We start from the raw sequence: 20,673 nt of genomic DNA, 5'->3' as shown, positions 1-20,673 counted from the left end.
CTTGCCAACACATCCAGTGCAAGAATACTTCTTGCTTTTACTAAAACTGCCTGAGGAGACTGAGGCTGCTTAGGGCATTGTTGACTCCCTGAACTTCCCAGCTGTTAATGCCTCTTTATGCTTTTGTCTGCATTTCCTTCCAGACTATCTCTTTTGTCTACATAGTGACTGCGATTGTGGGAGTTGAGGCCTGGTATGAGCCTTTCCTGTTTAATTTCTTATATAGAGACCTATTCACTACAATGATCATTGGTAAGAAGTTCCATGTTGACCCTCTTAATCATCACTTTGTTCCCCAAGGTCCCGTTTGACATACGCCTGCTCCGCCAGCGGCCCTCTGGGTAGCTGAGCGGCCCTCTAGCATTCAGCCTTACCAGTAAGGTGGGGAACGTGTCTCTTCGGTAGAATTTGATTTGTTCAGCATCAAACTGTGTGTAAATCAGAAGAAAATATCCAGCCTGTTGCAAGCTGTTCACATTAGCCTAGTTTGCAGTGGAGGCTCCACATTCAGGGGGAACTTTGCTGTCCCCGTCCACGGTGTGGATGCAAAGTTGACTGTTACTAGTTTGGAGGAAATAGACTGGATGAAACATGAACTTGACTCCAGTGTAGAGTAATTGAGCCTCTGTTCCGCGCGCGCCCACGCCCACGCCCACGGGAGAGTTAGGTAGGATGCTGTTAGGGGGTCATGGTTCCCTTTTGATTTTAGCCCTGGGGGATATTCTCCAGGGTGAGACGGGGCCTTGAGGTAAAGAGGACGAGGAATCTGCATTGTGACTTTGGGCATCAGGAGTGGTACCAAGGGCCGTTTTAGAAGTAGAAAGGCTTACTTGTGAGATGTGGCTGCATCCTTTATCTAAAAATAATGCATTTGGTCCATCATCCCCTTTTCTGGAAAAATAAGAAAAATTACGCAGTACCACACCTGGCAATTAAAAACTTTTGTGCAATAGCCCCTGAAACAGGATAAAGGGTAGGATTCTGCTTTTGTAGGCAACCCCCGCCCCCAGTGAGGGTGGGACCCCCTACCCCTCCCTTGGGAAGCACTGCCCTATCCTTGGTGAACCTTGACAACAGAGTGGGAATTAGGCAAGGCTCACAAACAGCTGTGCTTAGTGGTGTATTTAGGTACTGGGCGTCAGAAACTGAGTGGTTTGGTCATTTCTGTGGCTTTGGACCTCATGTATTTTAGGAACGCTCCCTCTTGGTAATCTCCTACATATTAATTTGTGGAGGAACTTGTGAATTATGAATTCTTTACTTGAAAAGGTTAACCATCATCAACCTTGTAATAAGGTTTTAGTTTTGTTTTTTAAATTATTTAAGCAGCTTGTTCTGTGACAAAATTTGCTACATTTTACATGAAATATTAAATTCAAAGATATGCTAGATTCTTCTGATAGAAATATTTTTGACTATGAAGTAGAGGCTTCTCATTTTATCTGCCAATAGGCATGAACTTTTCCTTGTAACTTAAAAGTTTATATGAATTCTACCCTCTGAAGTCAAAACCCCACAGGTTTCTGCATAAATGAAACTGCCTTTTTAATTGTAGGCTTGAGTAGATAGAAATGATAGCAGGATGGTAGGGCCCAACCATGTGTGGTTCTGCTGTTAAAGTGGGTGGGTGATGGTGGTTGGGGTGCATACTGAGAGTCAGGGTAGGGAGGAGCAGGATGGAAGGTTAGAAGGAGGCAGATTGGCTTCCGTTTGACATGTTGTGAGTTTGCTTTCTTTGGGTCTGGTAGATACTTTGTATCGTGGACAAGTTCAAATACTTCCCATTTCTGTGTAAGCCATTCTCCGATTCCATCACTGGCTTCCACAGTTTTCAGGATCCGGGTCAGTCTTCCTTCCTTCCTTCCTATGCAGCTGCTCTTTCAGCCCCGGTCATTTCACAGCACATAGTATTTTATACCTACCACGTGGTTGACAGCCCGCCGCACTGCGCGCCTCCCCTGACCGGTTGCCATATGGTGCCTTTTCCCGGGCGCCTGATGGGCTCACAGAGCATCTTTTGCAGTGCAGATCTTGTGTGGTAGCAGAGCAGTTTCTCAGGTTTTGCTGATCTGAAAATGCCTTTATTTTGCCTTGCTTCTTCTTCTCTCAGTGTTTTGAATGTGCCCTCTGGCAGCCCTGGTTTTTGAGTCAGTCCATATCCGACAAGCATCCTGTATGTGTTACTTTCTCTTGCTGCTTGCAAGAAACTTGCTTTATCTTTGGCTTTCAGTAGTTTATGGCGTGTGTGTTTATAAATTAAGATTTCTTAGTAAATATAGGAAGTTTTTAGTCATTCTCTCGCCAGATAGTTTTTCTTTCTTGTTCTCTCTCCTTCTTGGGGACCCCCAGTTAACTGTATGTTATTAGAATGTGTGGTTATTTTCCTGCAGGTAATTTTATGAGTTTTTATTTTATTTTTTTAACTTCTCTATTCTTTGCATTAGTTTTTATTTTTTGATCTTCAAATTCACTGTTTGAGTCCATATAGTGAATTTTTCATTTAAGTTGTTTTTGTTTTCAGCTATAGAATTCATACCCCCCTTTTTAAAAAATAAAAATTATTGTGGTAAAATAAACCCCAAATAAAATTTGCCATTTAACTATTTTAAAGTATAATTCAGTGGCATTAGCTATACTCACAGTGTTAAGTAACCATCACCACTGAGCTACGTTCAGAGCTTTTTTTTATCCTCTCCAAAGCGGTTTGTACCTGACTTTTACTTCTTCGCATAATGTTTTCAAGGTTCGTCCACGTAGTAGCATATGTTAGCACTTCGTCAAGTAATACCCAGCTTTCAAAAGGAACAAATGCTGTGGTTCCTTGCTTCCAGGATTCCATCTCATAAACCTTCCGTAGCTCTGCTCGCCTCTGCCCCGACACACCGACTCGTGCCAGCGAGGCTTCTGCCTCCTGCAGCCTCAGCTGAGTGTGGGTGCTTCGCGGGAGCTAGAGCAAGCTCGGGCTCCGCCAGACCAGCCTGGTGCTCAAGGACGAATGTCACCTCCTCCAGTTTCTCTCCTTTCTTCCCTGCTCCCTGAGTGCTCTCATTTGCCTGATAGTTTGCCCTTTTACTTCCCTCAGGGTCCTTTTTGTCTGGTGGTTTTAGTGAAAATTTGCATTTAATAGCCATGCCTAGGTCGATAACAGACATGCCAGGATCATATTTGTGGCAATGTTCTCCTTGGATTGCATCTCGTTCTGTTCCATCCTTTTGATGACGACTGGATTTTGGTACCTGCCTGGTCTTCGGTCAAGGCAGCACCAACAGCAGCCTGTCACTGGGAGACCTAGACTGGAGAGCTTAAGAGATTAATTTTAAAACAATTTAGTGCTGTTTGTAGGATGCTTTTTGGTGACAATAAGTCCTGTGTGGTCATGGTTATGCATTGCACTGCAATCCACAAAGTCAGCGGTTCAAAACCACCAGCCACTCCGAGGGAGAAAAACGGGGCTTTCTACTCCTGTGAATAGTTGCAGTTCGGTCCTGTCCTATAGTGTCGCTGTGAGTTGGCATCGACTCGATGGCAGTGAGTTTGAGGGCTTTTTGTTTGTTTTTTTTTTTACCAAAGAAGTATTTGTAGGTTTTCACTTTTATAAGCCATGGGCATCTGATGTGATAAAATATTCCAAGACTGATGTGATAAAATATTCCAAGACTCTGGAAGCTCAAAATACTCTTGGTAGCAAATCCTTTGCAGGTCTGTCTGAGTCTATTTCTAAGGCCTCCGAGGTACAAGGGGTTCTGGGTCCTTGCTTTCGCCCTGGCACTAGGACTCCCCTGCTCCGGAGAGGAGCCCGTTTCACTCTTTCCCTCGACCACCTTCTCCCTGGTGAGTTTGGAAGTAGCGCAGCAATTCATCTTTTGGGATAAGATTTCTTTTTGGTGGTTTCCATTCTCTTCATCAGTTTTTAGCAAAATTGTTCTGAAGGAATGTTTTTCTACTTCTTCTGGTCATGGGGCCATCGATCCCTGAAGCCAAGTGTAGTCAACGGAGTCAGGCGTGGACCAATGATGGCTGATATGTTGGATGACAATGAAACATCTCAATTTGGGTGTCTAGAAAGTTGCCCGAAGTATTTTTGTGTTTTTGTTTTGGAGTTTGCAAGCAAGAAAGACAAGGGACGTTTATTTGCGTAGATTGTAGACTCAGAGAATTTTAAAGATTCAGCAGACAAGGAACGCATTTCACTTACAACTGTCGAATCAGTGAATCAGAGAGGTGGTCTGATTTCCCCAAGGTACATGACTGGATCTTGAGGTCATCTGCAGAGAGCTTGGACTCAGAAGACTCACCGGGTCACTGAGGGAGCAAAGACAATCAGTGAACTCCCCAGTGAGTGTGCAGGAGGTGTCGCCGCGGCAAAGGACACCCGCGGACGTAGCTAGACTGTTAAGAGGCACATTGGGAGGCTGCAGGCATGAAGGCACAGAGAGGGGAGGGCGGCAGTGAGCCGATAGGCAACAGATGGTGTCGCTTAGCGGTCCCAGTGAGAGTGCAAGGAGTGAATGTGACCCCTTTGGAGAGCTGGCAAAACTCACCAGAATGAGTCAGAGTGCTCCAGGGATGGGAGCTGCAGAAAGGTGTGCCAAGTGCCCCAAACACAAGAATGAGACAGTAGGCATCGAGGGCAGCATTCCCAAGGCTAGGGCGTCCTGGAAGCCCATTCTTCCAGGACTGATAGAGACTGGGAAGGGGTTGACATGGAGGAGACTGCTGGTGAGGTAGATAGGTATAAACTGGAAGCAGCAGGGTGCATTCACTGCCCCACCCCTTCCAAACACCCCAAACAGCCACTCCTTACTGTGCCGGTCCCTCTGGCCAGCCACTGCGCCGAGTGTGGGAAAACTTGTACTTCTCAGAGCCCTGAGGGCTTGGTACTGCTATTACCTCTCCTTTCGTCAATGAGGAAAACAGGTGCGCACAGAGCTAGGCTAGGTTATTTGAAGTTAGGTAACCTGTTGATTGTGCAGCTCAAATCCAGGCCCCGTCTGGTGCCTTGAGTCTACACTCAGAATCACAGACTCCTCGCCGACCAGTCTCCCCTGGTATAGACGTTGTTCAGAAATGTGATTTCATTACAGAAATAAGCTTGAGAATTACTGGGTCTAAAAGTACTGCATATTTTTCATGTACTCAAGTATAACGATTACTCTTGGATGATTATTTCATGAGTATTTCATTCTTCCTTCTAGGTTGTGCGTTATGTTTAACTGTTCCGATGAGTTTATTAAACTTTTTCAGGTAAGTTTCTAACTTGGACAAGGAAAATCGTTAAAAATTGCTGTTTAGATGAATTAAAGCCACTTTCTCCTTTTGGAGCCTGCATTTTGAAAAGAGCCGGAAGCGTCTATTGTGAGTCTAGCATGAGCGTGGTCATAGGTTAGGGCGTCCGCGAGTGTTCCTGGAGCCCTGGGGATGAGTATTGGTGTGGCACTCGGGCCGTGCTGCTAAGCAGAAGGTCAGCAGTTCCTGGCCACTCCCCAGGAGACAGAGCTGCCTCTCGAGTCCACAGGGACAGTTCTGCCCTGTCCTCACGGGTCGCTGTGAGTCAGCCTCCTCCTGGTGGCAGGGCCTCGAGGGAGGAATAGGAATGGCCTCAGTTGCACCATGGCACAGAGGACAATGTGCTCTTGCTAGTTTGGGGCTTGCCACGCCCTCTTCCAATGTGTCATTTTTTGCTGAGTGAATCCACCTACCAGAGGGAGTACGTTACCTCTCAGTTTAGATAAATGATCGTAAAAGAGATTTTCTGAACCTGTGCCAGTTAGAGCCAAACACACCGTGGACTTCTGCTAACTCTTTCCAAACCACGCTGTCTGGATCGATCGAGCAGGGTGGAGCGGGAAGTTTCATTTCTCTGAACGAGACTCTTGCCCTGCCCCTTCTCAGCCACTCCGAATTGATAGGCTGTGTCCTGCATACATTTGGCTCCCACTGTCTCCTCTCCTTCCCACTTTACCCATCAGCTCTCACAGAGTTGTGCGCAAGTGGCTAAGCCCGGCTCTATAAACCTTCCCTTTTGCAGCGGACAGTCATAGAAGCCATCATCTGGAAAGCTGTAAGGCAGTGGTCCTCAATCTTTCTCATGCCACGACCCTTTCACACAGTTCCTTATGCTGTGGTGACTCCCCCCCAACCATAAAATTATTTTCATTGCTACTTCATCACTGTCATTTTGCTACTGTTAGGAATCAGGCGACCCCTGTGAAAGGGTCATTTGATCCCCCCAAATGGGTCGCAACCCACAGGTTGAGAACCGCTGCTGTAAGGGCTTGAAAGAACATTTGAGTCATTCCCTCCTCATCTGTGAGGCCCTGATTGGCCAATGACTAATCCAAGGTCATATAGTTAAGGGCAGAACCAGCACTGACAATTTTCAAATTAGCAAACATGGAGGCTCTGAGCTCAAAGTAGCTCTGACTCAAGTACTTATGCCTTTGGATTTCAGGAACACCTCTGAGATACTCATCTAAAACATGTTCTGTGCTTATTTCACAAATTACTGTTAGGCTATACTCTTGTAGGAAAAGAAAAAAATCAAAGACATTCCTAATTCGTCAGTTAATCATAGTTGTTTGTTTGGGGAAAACAGGTGGCACGAGGTGTCAGTAGGAGTCTCTGGGTAACACCAGTGATTAAATGCCCAGTGATTGAGCCCAAAGGGTGGTGGCTGGGCCTGCCTAGAGGTGCGATGGAAGACAAGTCTGGCGACCTCCTTCGGGAAGCTCACAGCCCTGAAAACCCAATGGAGCAGTTCTATTCTGCACACAGTGGTGGCCGTGGGTCTGAACTGCTGCCTCAGTGGCAGCTCCCAATAACCGGAGTCAGTGGACTCCTGGGGTCGGCTGTAGTAAGGTAGGGCACTCTGTGTCATGGGGCTATTCCTGCTGGCTCTGCATATGCCATAGGACTATTAATTGTAAGCGTGAAATGACAAGCTTGACGTGAAAGTGCCTTTGAAAACTAGAAACTATTCAGTGTACGCCTTGTGTAATAATATTTTCTGTATTACTTGATTTTTTTTTTCCAGAAGCTACAAAAGTAACACCTTGAAACACAGTTCGGTGTATGAAGCTATGGTCCCCTTATTTTCTCCATGTTTGCTCTTCGTTTTATCTACAGCATGGATCTTCCGGTCACCGTCAGCTATTTTAGAAGTGCATCCTAGAGTCTTCTACTTTATGGTTGGAACAGCTTTTGCCAACATCAGCGTGAGCGTTTTTCTCTTGGTGGGGGTAGGGTGGAGAGCGTACAAATGTTCACAGTAAAATGTACACCAGTTGGACCCTCTCTTCATGGGCATTTGTGTGATCGTGGTTGTGTTCATGAAGTTGTGCAGCCACACTGTGCCACCCTTCCTACTGTGCTTTCCGACACACCCAGGAACATAAACTCATTGCCCCTGTCGCTTCTGACCCGTTTGTTCATGTCACTGTCCCCAGAGTGATGGCGACCATTCCATAAGAGAGCACAACACTGAAGACGAACTTCCTTTACTAATTAAGCTCTAACTGTTATTTGCTTTAAGAATGACTTCAGGGGAATTTAACGAGCCCTGGTTACCTAATGGGTTAAGTATTGAGCTGCTCATTGCCAGGTTAGCAGTTCAAAATCACTAGCTGCCTCTCGGGAGAAAGATGAGGCTTTCAACTCCTGTAAAGAGTTACAGACTCAGAAACCCACAGGGGCAGTTCTGCCCTGTCCTATAGGGTTGCTGTGAGCCAGAATGGACTTGATATTAGTGCGTTTGGTTTTGAATTTCAGGGGATAATTTCAATGCAAGGTATGAACTTTAAAAACTACACCAGTATAATAGTTTGAGAAGGACTTTTCCTAGCCTCAGTGGATCCAGAAATTCCAGGTTCCATAAAAATATGAAATTGTGTCAGCTATGTTTAACTCTTTGACCAGGAGTCTCTTACGGAGTCTGCTGAAAGCATTTAGGAATGGTCTCATGCCATTCATCTGCTTTCCTGGCCAAGGAGGTAGTTGTGCCTGGAGGTGATTCGACTCAAGATCTAGTTTCTCCTCCAGCTCCTGGCTCTTTTCCTCTGCTGCTCCAGGGAATAGTCACCAGTGGTCCACCCTGGATGGCTAGTAAAAGCTTTTAAGACCCACATACTACTCAATGAGCAGAAACACCAAGAACATCAATGGACTGCAATTTCCCAGGAGACCATGCAGCTTAAGCCTCTGAGCCAAGCGAACAAATGCTGTGAGGTGCTTGGTTGTACATGACATCCAAGAATAGAATGCAGACTTTATAATAAAGGAAACATTTTTTTGTAAAACCCTTTTCATGCGATAGCCTAGCAAAAGTACAGGCAGGAAGAAGGAGAGAGCAGGAGGAGTGGAAGAAAGACCTTGTTAGGCCAGACCATGAGAAGGCTTGTACTCTGGGCCCTTCATGGAAACCAAACTCACTGCCACTGAGTGGATTCCAACTCATAGCGACTATGTGTGAAGCTGGAGCCTTAGGAAGTTGGTGTTTTGAACTTAGCCTGAGCTTATGGTTTCCCTCTGTAAAGTGGGTTTAATACCCCCAAGGCTTGTCGATGTCACAGGGTTTGACCAGGTTTGACCACCTCACGGCATTAATGCCTGCTATCAAAAGGCTCTCTGAAAACACAAAACCACTTTTGAGTTGGCCGTTGAAGGGAAAGGAACCTAGAGGGGTTCTGAGGTGTTGCTCAGGCAATGTGACTGAATTGGAGGGAGCACATCTTTATTACTGCTGTAAGAAATGTAGTACTTCCCCCCCCATCTAATATCATAGAATTGTAACATTAGAAGAAATATATTTTACCCAAACTGTTACCCTTTGTAAATTCTTTACACACACACGCACAGTCCCTGGGTTTGGCACGAGGGGCAGAGATGCAATTGAGCAGTTGAAAACCACTATATACATGTTGATTGAAATACTTGAATGCTTTTTTAAAGGTCGGAGTGGTAAGCTGTGGATTGCTTCGCTAACTAAATCTCTCCCTTTTTGTTTTTAACCAACTTCAAGTGCCACTTGATTGTTTGTCAAATGAGCAGTACCCGATGCCCAACCCTGAATTGGTTGCTCGCGCCGCTGTGTTTGGTTGTCATGGTGGTGTTCGTCGGCGTAAACGCCTACATCGAGAGCATTCTCCTGTATGCGTTAACAACGCTTCTCACTCTGGCCCACATCCACTACGGAGTGCACGTGGTGAGTATTTCAGAGTGAATTTCCTTCCAGTTGCTTCTTCTACAGAGAGGAGTCCCACCCAGCCTACTGCCATCAGGTTGACTCTGACCCAGAGCAGCCCTGTGTTGGGTCTCTGAGCCTGACCATCTTTACAGGAGACTCTTCTTTCTCCCTGGCAACAGCTGGGGGGGGCCGAGCCACTGACAGTGTGGTTAACAGCTGAACACCTCGCCCATAGCATCACCAGAGTGCCTATGTGATGGGGAGGGGACGAATGAAAGGCATTACTGTCGTAGCTGGACGTATTGTAGGGTATTCTTGAAATTTTGGATAGTATTCAGGCATTCCATTTCAGATTGCTTCTTTAATGAATATATTACAGTGACTACAAATAATTTTAAAGCTGGAAAAATGAAGAATTGGTGTTTGATTTTAGGTGGGTAGAAATGTAGAGCATTTTCTTAGTGGGATTGTATTTTGTGCATTTAATTTTATGGGTCCTGTGTCAGTCTGGGTACTTTAGAGGAACAAATCCTCAGAAACTCATGTATCAGAGAGAGTTTTATATAAAGGTTAAGTGCACATCAAGAAAACATCCCTACCCAGTGCTGCCCAAGCCCACAAGTCCAACATTAACCCATTGACCCATATGTGCAACACCAATCCACAAAGTCCTCCATCTCACGAAACCGACAGAATGACGCCGACTGCAGGAGGAAAGCAGGGTCAGTGAATGTGTAAGCATCTCAGCACTGGCAGGGGTCTCCACACAGGTGCGCCAGCACCCAGGGCTGCATCAGGGTAGGTCCATTTGGCTTCTCCTCAGGGATGTCTTGCAGGAAGTGAGCCTTGTCAGTTGAAGCAGGGAACTGGCTAAGGCAGCTGCACCCTGGTCCGACCATCAGAAAGCAAGAGACCCGAGAACTAGAAAGGGGAGGCTCACTGAGCCATTTATCTCTCCGCCCTTCAATCAACCCCACATGTGTTTATCAGCCAGGTTGGCACAATAAACATTAACTCTATCAGTATAGATCATGTCATTTGTTAATTTAGTTATTTCTTCAATTAGCTTTGGGGACTTATGTGTGGTTCACTAACATAAATTGGAAAGAAAAAGAAACTGGTTTTGTAGACCTCCCCACCCCCAAATTCAAAGCACTATAGTTAAGGGATGTTAGAACTCTTGCATCTGGACTTGACTTGTGCCATTCCTGAGCCCTCAACAGCAAACACAGTAAGCAAGATATGGGGGAATACAGGAGAGGATGGATTTAATAAGTAGCCTGTACACTTCAATATTCTCTTCTAAAATGAGAACCTAGTTTCAAGAAAAGTGGATAAGATAGATATAATGCAATGAAAATAGAACTTCTGAGTGTTTTTGACCCCAGCCCCCCCCCCCTCACTTAACATTCTATTCTAGTTTTGGGTTTTTTTTAAAAAATTGCCTTACGATAAACCACCAAGGAGATTATTTATTAGCTAATTTCACATAATCATGACTCATTTATTTTTATCATTAGGTTGCTTCTGAATTTTCACCATTATAAATAATGAGCCATCCGGAGAGTATTTTCTTTCATTTCTTTTATTTCTGAGGATAATTTAATAGAAATAGGATTTTTAAAAGGGTATTCACAGTTGATGAGTACAGAATTCTCTTTAATGCATTAAAATACAGGTAAACCAGTGAGTTGTGTGGTATATGGACTCTGTGCCAATGAAGCTGTTAAAATTTTTTAATGAACAAGAGAGAGATTTGTAGTCTCAAAAACCCACAAGGGCTGTTTTGTTCTGTCTTATGGGGTAGCTGTGAGTTGGAATTGACTTGATGGCAGTGAGTTTGATTTTGAAACTGTAAGAAAATCAAGGTATGTCATTGAGAGTCATCTCTTGTGATAACTTTGTTATAACTCAAACTCATTGCCTCTGCATCGATTCCGACTCACAGGGACCCTTACAGGACAGGACCCTTACTGGCTGAGACTGTAACTCTCTACGTGAGTGTAGCAGCACTAGCATTAGCCAGTGTTGACTCATAGTGAGCCCTGTGGATTTCTGAGCCTGTAACTGTTTACAGGAGTAGAAAGCCCAGTCTTTCTCCGGCTGAGCTGCCGGTGGTTTCAAACTGCCCACCATACAGATCACACAGCCCAGTGCATAACCACTTCACCACCAGGGCGCCGTAGCACTAGGAAACTTCAGTTTTAAACATAGGGAGAAGCAGGTGTCCTAGGAAATGCACCTTTGTCCAAGGATGAAGCTCCAGTGGCTTTTCTGTGACCTTCTCTGCATAGGTGTGTCTGTACAGGGATAGCAGGCCTCGCCTAGCCTGTGGAGCAGGCAGCCACGTGTACTGCTCTGGAAAGAGCTCACCCTGAGCCCCGCAGGCCCCAGCAGACCTTCACACAGGACGAGCAACTCAACCCCAGGAGCCTCAGCATGACACGGCTTTCTACCTTGCATAGATTCGTTATTCAACTTAGACTTTATTTCCTTCGTGTTTCTCTCCGAAGCAACTCATTTGCTAGAACAAAGTAATGGAAATTATATTGTAAAAAGAAACAAACTCTCACAATTCCGATGAATTGTAAGATATAATCACTCATTTTTGTGCAGATTGAACGTGACATGCTTTACATCCATGGTCTTCACCCTTCGATAATTCATCGGTTGTGTGCATCAAAAAAGACACAGCCGTTTTTAACCATTTTCTCCGGAGCCATGGGTAGGATTCTGTGCAGTGTGAGAGAACTGGAAAGACATGTTTGGAGTTAGGCAGACCCAGATTCAGGCCCAACTCCTCCCCCGTGGAGTCGTCTAGCTCTGACATAACCCTCCCGGTCAATAAAACCTCTTCCTGGTTTCTCAGGGATGTTTGCATGTCAGCCAGTCACACTCGCTAGAGAGGGACTTCTGTGTACCTTTTAGAAATAAGCAGGTGCATGTGCGTCACCACCTCCGTTCTGATTTTCTGTAGGTGAAGCAGCTGAGCAACCATTTTCAGATTTCCCCCTTCTCATTGAAGAAGCCCAGCTCGGATTGACTAGGAGTGGAAGAGGATGAGATTGGACTGTAACATAAGACGCTTGTAAATATTTCACCCCTCACCATTGACAGGCATGGGAACCACGCGTGTGGGGTCCTTGGACAACAGGCATGATTATATGGTCTGGACGTGTGGAATCTACAGGCTGGGGGCTGACTGACTCCCAGCTTTTATTTTTTTATAAAACCTCCTGGATTTTTGGTTAAGTATAATGTGCGTCTAGACCAGCAGAGTGTTTCCTAGTGATTTTATCTTCATGAATCCATAATGTTTTCATTCCTACAGCATGTTAAAGATGGTTTTTGGTGTTGGCTTTTAGTTTGTAAAACTCAAAATTGGTCCGGGAACACTAGTAAGAGGCAGAACACCACAACAGGTTTTCATTCATATTTGGTCCATGGAAATGGGTCTTTGCTGGGGAAGTTATCAGTAGAGCAAATCCAACACAGGAAAAAGAGCAAGTCACTCCGTAGAAGAGATGCCAAATGATTACAGAAAGATACACAGTTGCCAAAAACTGGCTTCTCGCGGAAATGCCTTGTGTCCTCACATTGCCACAAGAGCCAGTATAGATATATATATAGATAGATAGATATTTATTTAAATTCTCTGATGTTCTGAATCTCTTGGTTATAGAACACATCTTGATAAATGGCTCAAATTGCTTTTAAAGAACAATGTTCTGTTGCAGCGTAGTCCCGAGTGGATCGTAATTAGAACTTGCCCATTAGCGTTGTTCATTGTCTTAAGATGGATTTCGTGTCCGAACCATGATTGTATGAATGCGTGTGTGACGGTCCCCGTCTTACGATCATTACTTGTGAGGATCGCAGATCAGGTGCCTTAGGGGAGAAAATGAATGTGGAATTATGAATCACTTGAACACTGACCAATTTGCCGTTCCTTTCTCATTGCCTGCCCAGCTCCCTTCCTCCCTCTCCCTCTCCCCCTCCCTCCCTCCCTCCCTCCCTCTCTCTCTGTGGAACCGGATGGGCCCTGTGTTTCTTGTTTCCTACAGGATTAAACTAAGAGAAACTCTTTTACAACTTGCCCACTCCTCCCACTGGAGAATTTTCTGTCTGTATGCCTTATTGAGTCCATACTCCGTCATATGACGCGGAGTAACTCTTGAGGTTCACCCACAGACATTAGACTCCCTTTGATTTTATAGATCACCTCTTTTCATAAGTGTCGCTATTCTGTTTCTTTTTAAACTTAGTCTCCCTTTCGTTTGGTGGTGGTGAAATTTGCCTGCTGATTTTCTTTTCCACTGACGTTTGTGCACGAATGAAGAGTGTATCTTAAACCCTTATTTTGTTTGGACGGATTGCACTTGGATGAAACCGGCACCGCGGTGTGGCTAAGTAATGACACTCACAATTGTTATTTGTCTAGGAACCCTCCATCCATCTCTGAATTTAACTGTAATGTATTCCTCTGTTAATGATCAGTCTGCTGCTTTGTATGCCATTGATACGTCATTTATTTCGCTTGTAAATCGTAATCATCCACGTCCAGGTTATTGGAAGCGAAGGGCCAAGAAGCCAGCCCATGGCCCCACTCGTATTTTTAAAAGTGGTCAAGGTGGAGACACATTTGCGGACAATTCTCTCGGACACAGACAAACACCGCAAACGCAGAAAACGGTGGCCGGTCATCCCATGTTTGTTAAACATTGCTATCATGGGGGTCAGGAATCAGTGACGTGAACATAGCTGGTTTGTGTCTACATTGTTCTGTGTCTCCTGTCAAATTGAACTGGGTGCGGTGTTCATTTGGGGTGAGAAGAAAGCTTTGAGGCTTCTAAGCGCATCATTTCACGATTTTGTTGGCCTTGTATGCAAGAATGAGATGATCTGTATCATAAGAAAAGAAATGATAAATATTTATAAAATGACAAATTTGGACCACAGGCTTGTTTCAACTTATACAGTATCGTCAAAAGGCCCTTGACATGTGCCACAGGGTCGTATCTTGTCATCTTGGGGTTATTTTGGCTCAAAGTGCATCTTGGCTCTTTCTCTGTCTTACCAAGTTCATGTGAAAAATGTTTCGTGCCTTTGCTTTATGACATGTGAAGAATTACGCCAGGGTCATTTTGTTGACCTTACCTGAAAGGAAGGTGCCCACCCACAAGGTAAATGTGAAACTCAGCAGTGTCGGCTTGTGGCGGACTTGTCTGAATCTTGAGCCTGCTACCCTGATTGTCTTGTCTGAGTCTGCCCTCTTGAGAACGCACCGTGAAGGCCCCGATTTGTTGCGGACACAGTGGCTGAAGCAGGATTACAAATAACGCCAAGCTTTTGTGTCCTCGGGATCAACATGATGGCAGTGACTATGGGTGTTGGTTTGGTTTTCAGTTTGCCGTGGCATCTCCAGAACTTGAACGCGATTCCCAGTGTGCGGCCTGCCTGGTCTCTCGGAGCCAGTTCAGGGCCCAGCCATCCTCCCCAGCACCCAGTGTGCAGCTTGTCTGGGAGCTGCCGCATGGCTGCCCATGCGTGCTGCCTGTCTGTCCGGTTCAGAACCGAGTGCCTTAGCCGGGCTGGAGAGTGGCGGTGTTCTTCTGTCTACCAAAGTGTACCTGCACCTGTAAGAAGCCTCATTTCACATTACGGTGTGAAAATACCCTTTTAGGCTTGTCAGAAAGCAGTGCCCCTGTCTTTAAGTCGGACATAGGTTTATGAAGAGAACAAAAGAAAAAGCCCAACATACCCTGGATGAAATGACGCTTAGTGTTGCCCTTTGTGGCTCTTTAATGATTTTTGTTTAAAAGTTACAACAGCATTCCTCCATGAATAGATATAGATTTATTTTTGTCCTAAGGGCAAGGGTCCGTAACTTCCAAGCAGAAAATTAAGTATTCCCGAGCATGTTAATAATATTATGATTAAAATACAGTTTATTCTGATTTTTTTTTAAAGAATGCTAAATGTTGACTACGGCCAACGATGGTGTAGTACAACTTCCAGTATGCCATTTATTCTGAGATGGAGGTTTGGGAAGAGCGATGTGGGTCTCGGGTTGTCTGGGTCCCAAACAGAGAGCAAAGGATTATTGACTACAGTGGAGGGCTGTAAGCATGGAGGAATGTACACAGGAAAAAGCACGCACTGAATCGATCCCCTTAAAGTCAAGAAGCAAATACTTTAGTGCCCTATTCATTCGGAAGTTCTCTGCGCCCATTCCCAAAGGTTGCGTTTATTTTGTGATCCACCAGAAAGCATTTAGGATGTTCTTTGCTTTCCACCGCTGACTTTGACTCTGTGACCGATGAGAAATCAAAAGATAAATACGAAAGTGTTTAAGTTAAAGAACCCTTTTCCTCTTTATTTTAACTAGAATGACCTATTTGTCATTCGTCCTTTGCACTTGAGTTTCCTCTTAGGCAGTCACCGCCTGGGGTGAGCAGAGAGGTGTTATCAGGCTCTGCTTGCTTTCTAGGGTGGGCTAGATCCCAAGCCCCTTTGATCCCTTGCCTGGTCCAGGACTGAGAAGATGCTGTAGGGAGCCACGCCAACCTGAAAGGCTGGCATTTTGGACTCTGGGTCTCAACATCAGCGTAAGAAAAAGAAAATTGAGGCAGAAGTTGGTGGTGTGGATTCTCGTGCTTCGTGTGGCTTTGATCTCTTGATCTCTTGACCTCCTTTCTGAACTGGACCCACCATGTTAGGTAGTTTGCGAGGTCTGACCAGAATCCTCTTTGCCCCGTGAGGTGTCTATAAAGCCGCGTTCCGTGCCCTTTCTTGCACACATCTCATGGGCGACTAACCTTACTCAGTTAGCTGCCAGTGCAAGAAATGTCCAAGAAGAATTTTAACCAGGGCACTGCATTTAAAGCACTTTACACCAAAAGTGACAGTTTGAACAGTGAAAAGGTATTTATCACTGTGATATTTGAATGTGCTCTGTATTTTAGGAGACCTCAGTAAACGTCTGATTTTCCCGTCTTGATTATGTAACCCCTGGAATTTGTGTGTCTTGGTTCTGACCACGGTACAAACGACTCATGTGTTGGCAGGCAGTTTCTTTAGGGTGTATTGGAAATCATGGTTGTCTAACTTTTCCAGAGAGACTGGGCTTATGTTTGCTTCTTCCTAGTGAGGGCTCATGAGAATTGGGTGGCCAGGCTAATTCACTGCTACATTGTTTTTTTTACAGTGCAAAATCAATGTAACATTTTAAACCTGCATTCGAGTAATCCATTTTGCTCTTTAATAAACAAGTCTGCAATGAATAGTCATCCAGCTGTTATTTGTAAGCAGGGCTCTGCCCCTAACCTGGCAGGCCGACCTTGAGTGGAGATTCAGAGTGGCAGACTGGCGGTCCTCACGGGTAACCTGCACTGAGGCTGCATGGCATTTCGCCAGAAAGGCTGGGCTTCCAGGAAGGGAAGGTGGCACTGATTTTGGACTCTTCAAAGCAGGCTTGCCTGTCTAGGAAGATCCATTTGGACACGGCGGGAGCCGTGCTCCGACCTTCCACAAGACCCTTCACACGGTCTTGCCCTTCCCAGGACCATCCTTACAATACGGGGCTCTTTTGGGGTCGATGCTATTTCTGAAGCCCCATTTATTGACTGGCTTTTGGCCTCATCGTGCCTGAATGCTACATCAAGATTACAAACACTGTACAGACGCAGGCTCTGGCTCAGACCTGCCTTTTTGGGGCAGGTTCTGGAGATCATAACCAGAACTGATTCTGGACTATGACTGAACACAACTTACCATGCGTTTTCATTTCTGTTGTTGTTGATAGGCCCCTTTTAATGTTTCAGGACTAAGTCATTGACCTAGACTGTCTTCAGTTAGTACTTAATGTTCTAAGAACTGCAGGGGTGGGGAGCCCTGGTGGCACAGGGTGTTTAGCTTTGGGGCTGTTGGTGGATTTCGCTCTGAGGGTGAAAGGTGAGGCTGTCTGCTCCCTCCCATAAAGATTGACAACCTCAGAAGCCCCGTGGGGGCAGTTCTGCTCTGTCCCCCGGGGTGGCCAGGAGTTGGAGGAGACTGGACCGTAGTGAGCGTGAGCTCTCCATTATCAGTCAGTCTACGTGATCATGCCGTCTCGGCTTTGAGTGTAATATCGGAGACTGCTTGCAGCAGTAACATTTTACATAAAGTATTTTGCATAAATAACTTGTCCCGCTCGAACAGCCTTTCAGGAGCCAACAGACTCAGCTGCGGACACATCGTGGCTCGTTCATTTGAAAAGGTGCTACGGAAGCAGAGTTCAGTATTCAAAACTCCGGAACTTCAATGTTGTTGTTTTAAGTAGCATTACCCCCAGGGTCAAGCTGAAGGCATTGACTAACCCGCCTGAGGTAATGGAAGAAAGTAAGCGTGTAGCCTGATGCTGGGGAGGGCACCCTTGTGTGTGTCCTGCGACTGAGAAGAGCTGGTAGGCACGGCCCAATCCATTATTCAGCGGCTTCGCTCAGGCCTGTTGCTGCTGGCTCTCTCTGGCACTGAGACAAGAGGACAGTCCACCCCTTCTCAAGTATCTTGAGACACCACCGCCCCGTGAGCAGCTAAGGAGAGTGTCAGAGGGAGGGAAGTCCTTTTCAGGGACTTTAATCGAAACTTAAAGCTAATTGATCTGTCTGGGACTGGTGTGTTCATAGGAAACAATGTAGCCTTTATTGTATCTGGAATGTATGGCGCCTTTGCATAGGTAGATTTTGAATATGTACACATCTCTGTACATACGGGTGTTCGATGTCTTCATCGATAAGAACACGCCATCTACTCTTGATTGTCAGTGAAACATTGGCTCTATCTGCCTGTTGCCCGTAACCTTGAAGCTTCTTCTTGACCTACAGTGACAGCCTTGCTCTACTCCCAGTTCATCTCACTCCCCAGGAAATGGCCCTGCACCAGCCCACTCTCCTTCTCCCTCTCTCTGGGGCTGGTGGGAGCAGATGCCCTTTTCTGAGAGAGAGGGCTGCTTCGCGCAGGCCTGGGGCTGCTGGGCCTGAGGGTCGTGTGACCAATGCCTGGGCAGAAAGTCTGTTGTCCTCAGGGCATGGAGGTGAGGCACCTCTCACTGAGAACAGGGCTTCACTGAGCTCTTGGACCTTAACCAGTTTGCCGGGTGGGATGTCTCAGAGACTTGAGGGACGAAGAGTCCAGCGATGCACTGCCGCGCCGCGTCCGCCTTACTTGGGGGATCCCTGCTGCTCGTCGTTCATCGGGGTGGTCAAGACCCAACTGCTGCTCGTTACCTGGTCCTGGAAGCCCTGCCCTCTCCACTGGATTTGTGTGTGGTTTCTGCTGCTGCGAAACCTAAAAGTAATGCAGTAGGTTTTAATTTAAAATTGTTCAAATTCTTTGACTGGTAAATATTTATTGTAATAAAAATGAAAAAGTAAATACTTTTAAAAATCCTTTTAATGGCTTTCTGATTTTCTTTAGAAAAATTTCTTTTCCTTTAGTAGGTACAAAAGATGGGGAGCTTTGGGGAGAAGACTGGGAATGTCTGATTAATTTATTTATTTTAAGCGCACGGCATTAAGAGGATGGTCGTCTATTGTGGAAGGACAGTCCACCTCTACAGCCCTGTGACTTGTTGCAGAGACTATGTAACAGGTGGCAGAAACAGCAATTCCGAACACTGGCCGTGACTATAGATACAAACGTCTGGACCTGTGCTCTCTCTCTCTATACACACACACACACACACGTTTCCCCCCCCCCCACACACACAACAACAGGGTTGCCTTCACATCCGCTTTTAAGCTGCTCTTTTCTCATTCAGAAGTGCCTCCCATAGAAAGTGTTCCACAAATTCCACCCGCTCCTTATTACACACCCGCAACTCCCAGCTTCCACAGTGCTTCCCTTTGCTCCCGTTTCATGCCCGTGCTGGCCGTGGGCAGGTTCCTAGGCTGGTGACAACAGACTGCAGCATCGCTGGCCAGCTCAGCAGCAGCTTAGGTGTGGAGATGGGGGACAAGGGTGAGGGAAGGCCCTGTGCACCCCCCCTCTATAGTGAGGTCGTGCTTTGAGATGAGTTCTACGCTTGTTGGCTGCCCCTGGGTCCCTGGGTCCGTGTCGCCTCAGCCACCCTGGTGCGGCAGTGAAAACACGGCTCAGTCCCCTGCCATTCCCATGGTCACTGCGCCGCAGCGAGGGCCCCTTGTTGCAGATATGGCATCTCCCCTCTTATTGAGGGTCCCTCTCTTTGTCGCTGACCGTGATGTACGTCTATAGGGACTGGTCCCTCCTAATAACGTGTCCAAAGTATAAGATTGCTGTCCTGGTTTCTGTGGAGCGTCCCGACCATGCTTCCAGGCGGATTTGTCCATTCTCTGGCCCATTCACTTGTCTTCACCAACACCGTCATCCAAACACACCAGCGCTGCTTTGGTCTCCTTACTGCCAACAATTTAATTACAGTGACTGTTAAGTAGCCTTGCTCAGTTTTGTAAGGTTGGACTCAGAAGAATGAATTTTTTAAAAATGTAAATCATTTTATTGGGGGCTTGTACAACTCATCACGATCCATATATACATCCATTGTGCCAAGCACATTTGTCCATCTGTTGCCCTCATCATTCTCAAAACATTTGCTTTCTACTTGAGCCCTTGGTATCAGCTCCTCATTTTCCTTCCACCCTTTCCGCTGCCCCCTCCCTCATGTACCCTTGATAATTTGTAAATTATTGTGTCATTTCTTACTCCCTTCACCCACTGTCTCCCTTCACCCACTTTTCTGTTGTCCATCCCCCAGGGAGGAGGTTATATGTAGATTCTTGTAATTGGATCCCCCTTTCCACTCCACCTTCGCTCCACCCTCCCGGTATCACCACTCTCACTACTGGACCTGAGGAGTTCATTTATCCTGGATTCCCTATGTCGAGAATGAATCTTTTCTAAGCCCGTTTCTTTGTCTCGGATAGGATTAATATTCATAACACATCGCAATGGGTTAAACAAGACTGTTACAGGTAGGGGTATCACAGTGCTCTAAGGTCGGTGATAGGTCTCTTCAAAAAATGCAAACTCACTACCATGGAGTCGATGCCAACTCTTTAGCGACACCCCCCCCCCCCCCAAGGACAATGTAGAACAATCTTGGAAGCCCACAGGGGCAGTAACTCCTTACGGAATAGAAAGCCTCATCTTCCATGGAGCCGCTGGTTGATCCGAACTGCTGACCTTGCGGTTAGCCACAGGCAACAACATGAAGATGTCAGGCAGACCCCAAAATGGACTGAGATCACCACCTGAGCATGGAGGGAGTGAAACGCACACAAATTAAGAGATAGGGATTAACCAAGGGATTATCTAGCATTAGACACCCGCCTCCCAAATTCTAACACATGATTGCGTGTAACCTTGTAGGTGCAGAAGAAAGTGTGACTACATAAACAGAAGTTTTTCTGTTGTTTTTTTTTTTTTCTGACACAAGCAGCTGAAAGTGAATGGCCAGCCTGGAGCACACAAAG

The 20,673-nt window shown here is 45.9% G+C and overlaps 1 protein-coding gene across 1 annotated transcript in view; it reads left to right on the top strand.

Moving 5' to 3' along the window:
• Positions 1 to 14,128, top strand: part of SELENOI (selenoprotein I) — a 42,603-nt gene extending 28,475 nt beyond the window's left edge. The window contains exons 6-10 of the mRNA XM_075556999.1: positions 144 to 252; positions 5,196 to 5,244; positions 7,034 to 7,214; positions 9,017 to 9,199; positions 12,159 to 14,128. Of these exons, the coding sequence (XP_075413114.1) occupies positions 144 to 252; positions 5,196 to 5,244; positions 7,034 to 7,214; positions 9,017 to 9,199; positions 12,159 to 12,257 (621 nt within the window). The 3' untranslated portion in view covers positions 12,258 to 14,128. The remainder of the gene's footprint in view (positions 1 to 143; positions 253 to 5,195; positions 5,245 to 7,033; positions 7,215 to 9,016; positions 9,200 to 12,158) is intronic.
• The last annotated feature ends 6,545 nt before the right edge of the window (positions 14,129 to 20,673 follow it).

Source organism: Tenrec ecaudatus, chromosome 8 (genome assembly GCF_050624435.1).
Source record: "Tenrec ecaudatus isolate mTenEca1 chromosome 8, mTenEca1.hap1, whole genome shotgun sequence".
Classification (NCBI taxonomy): domain Eukaryota; kingdom Metazoa; phylum Chordata; class Mammalia; order Afrosoricida; family Tenrecidae; genus Tenrec; species Tenrec ecaudatus.
This window is presented reverse-complemented; position numbering and strand designations above follow the sequence as displayed.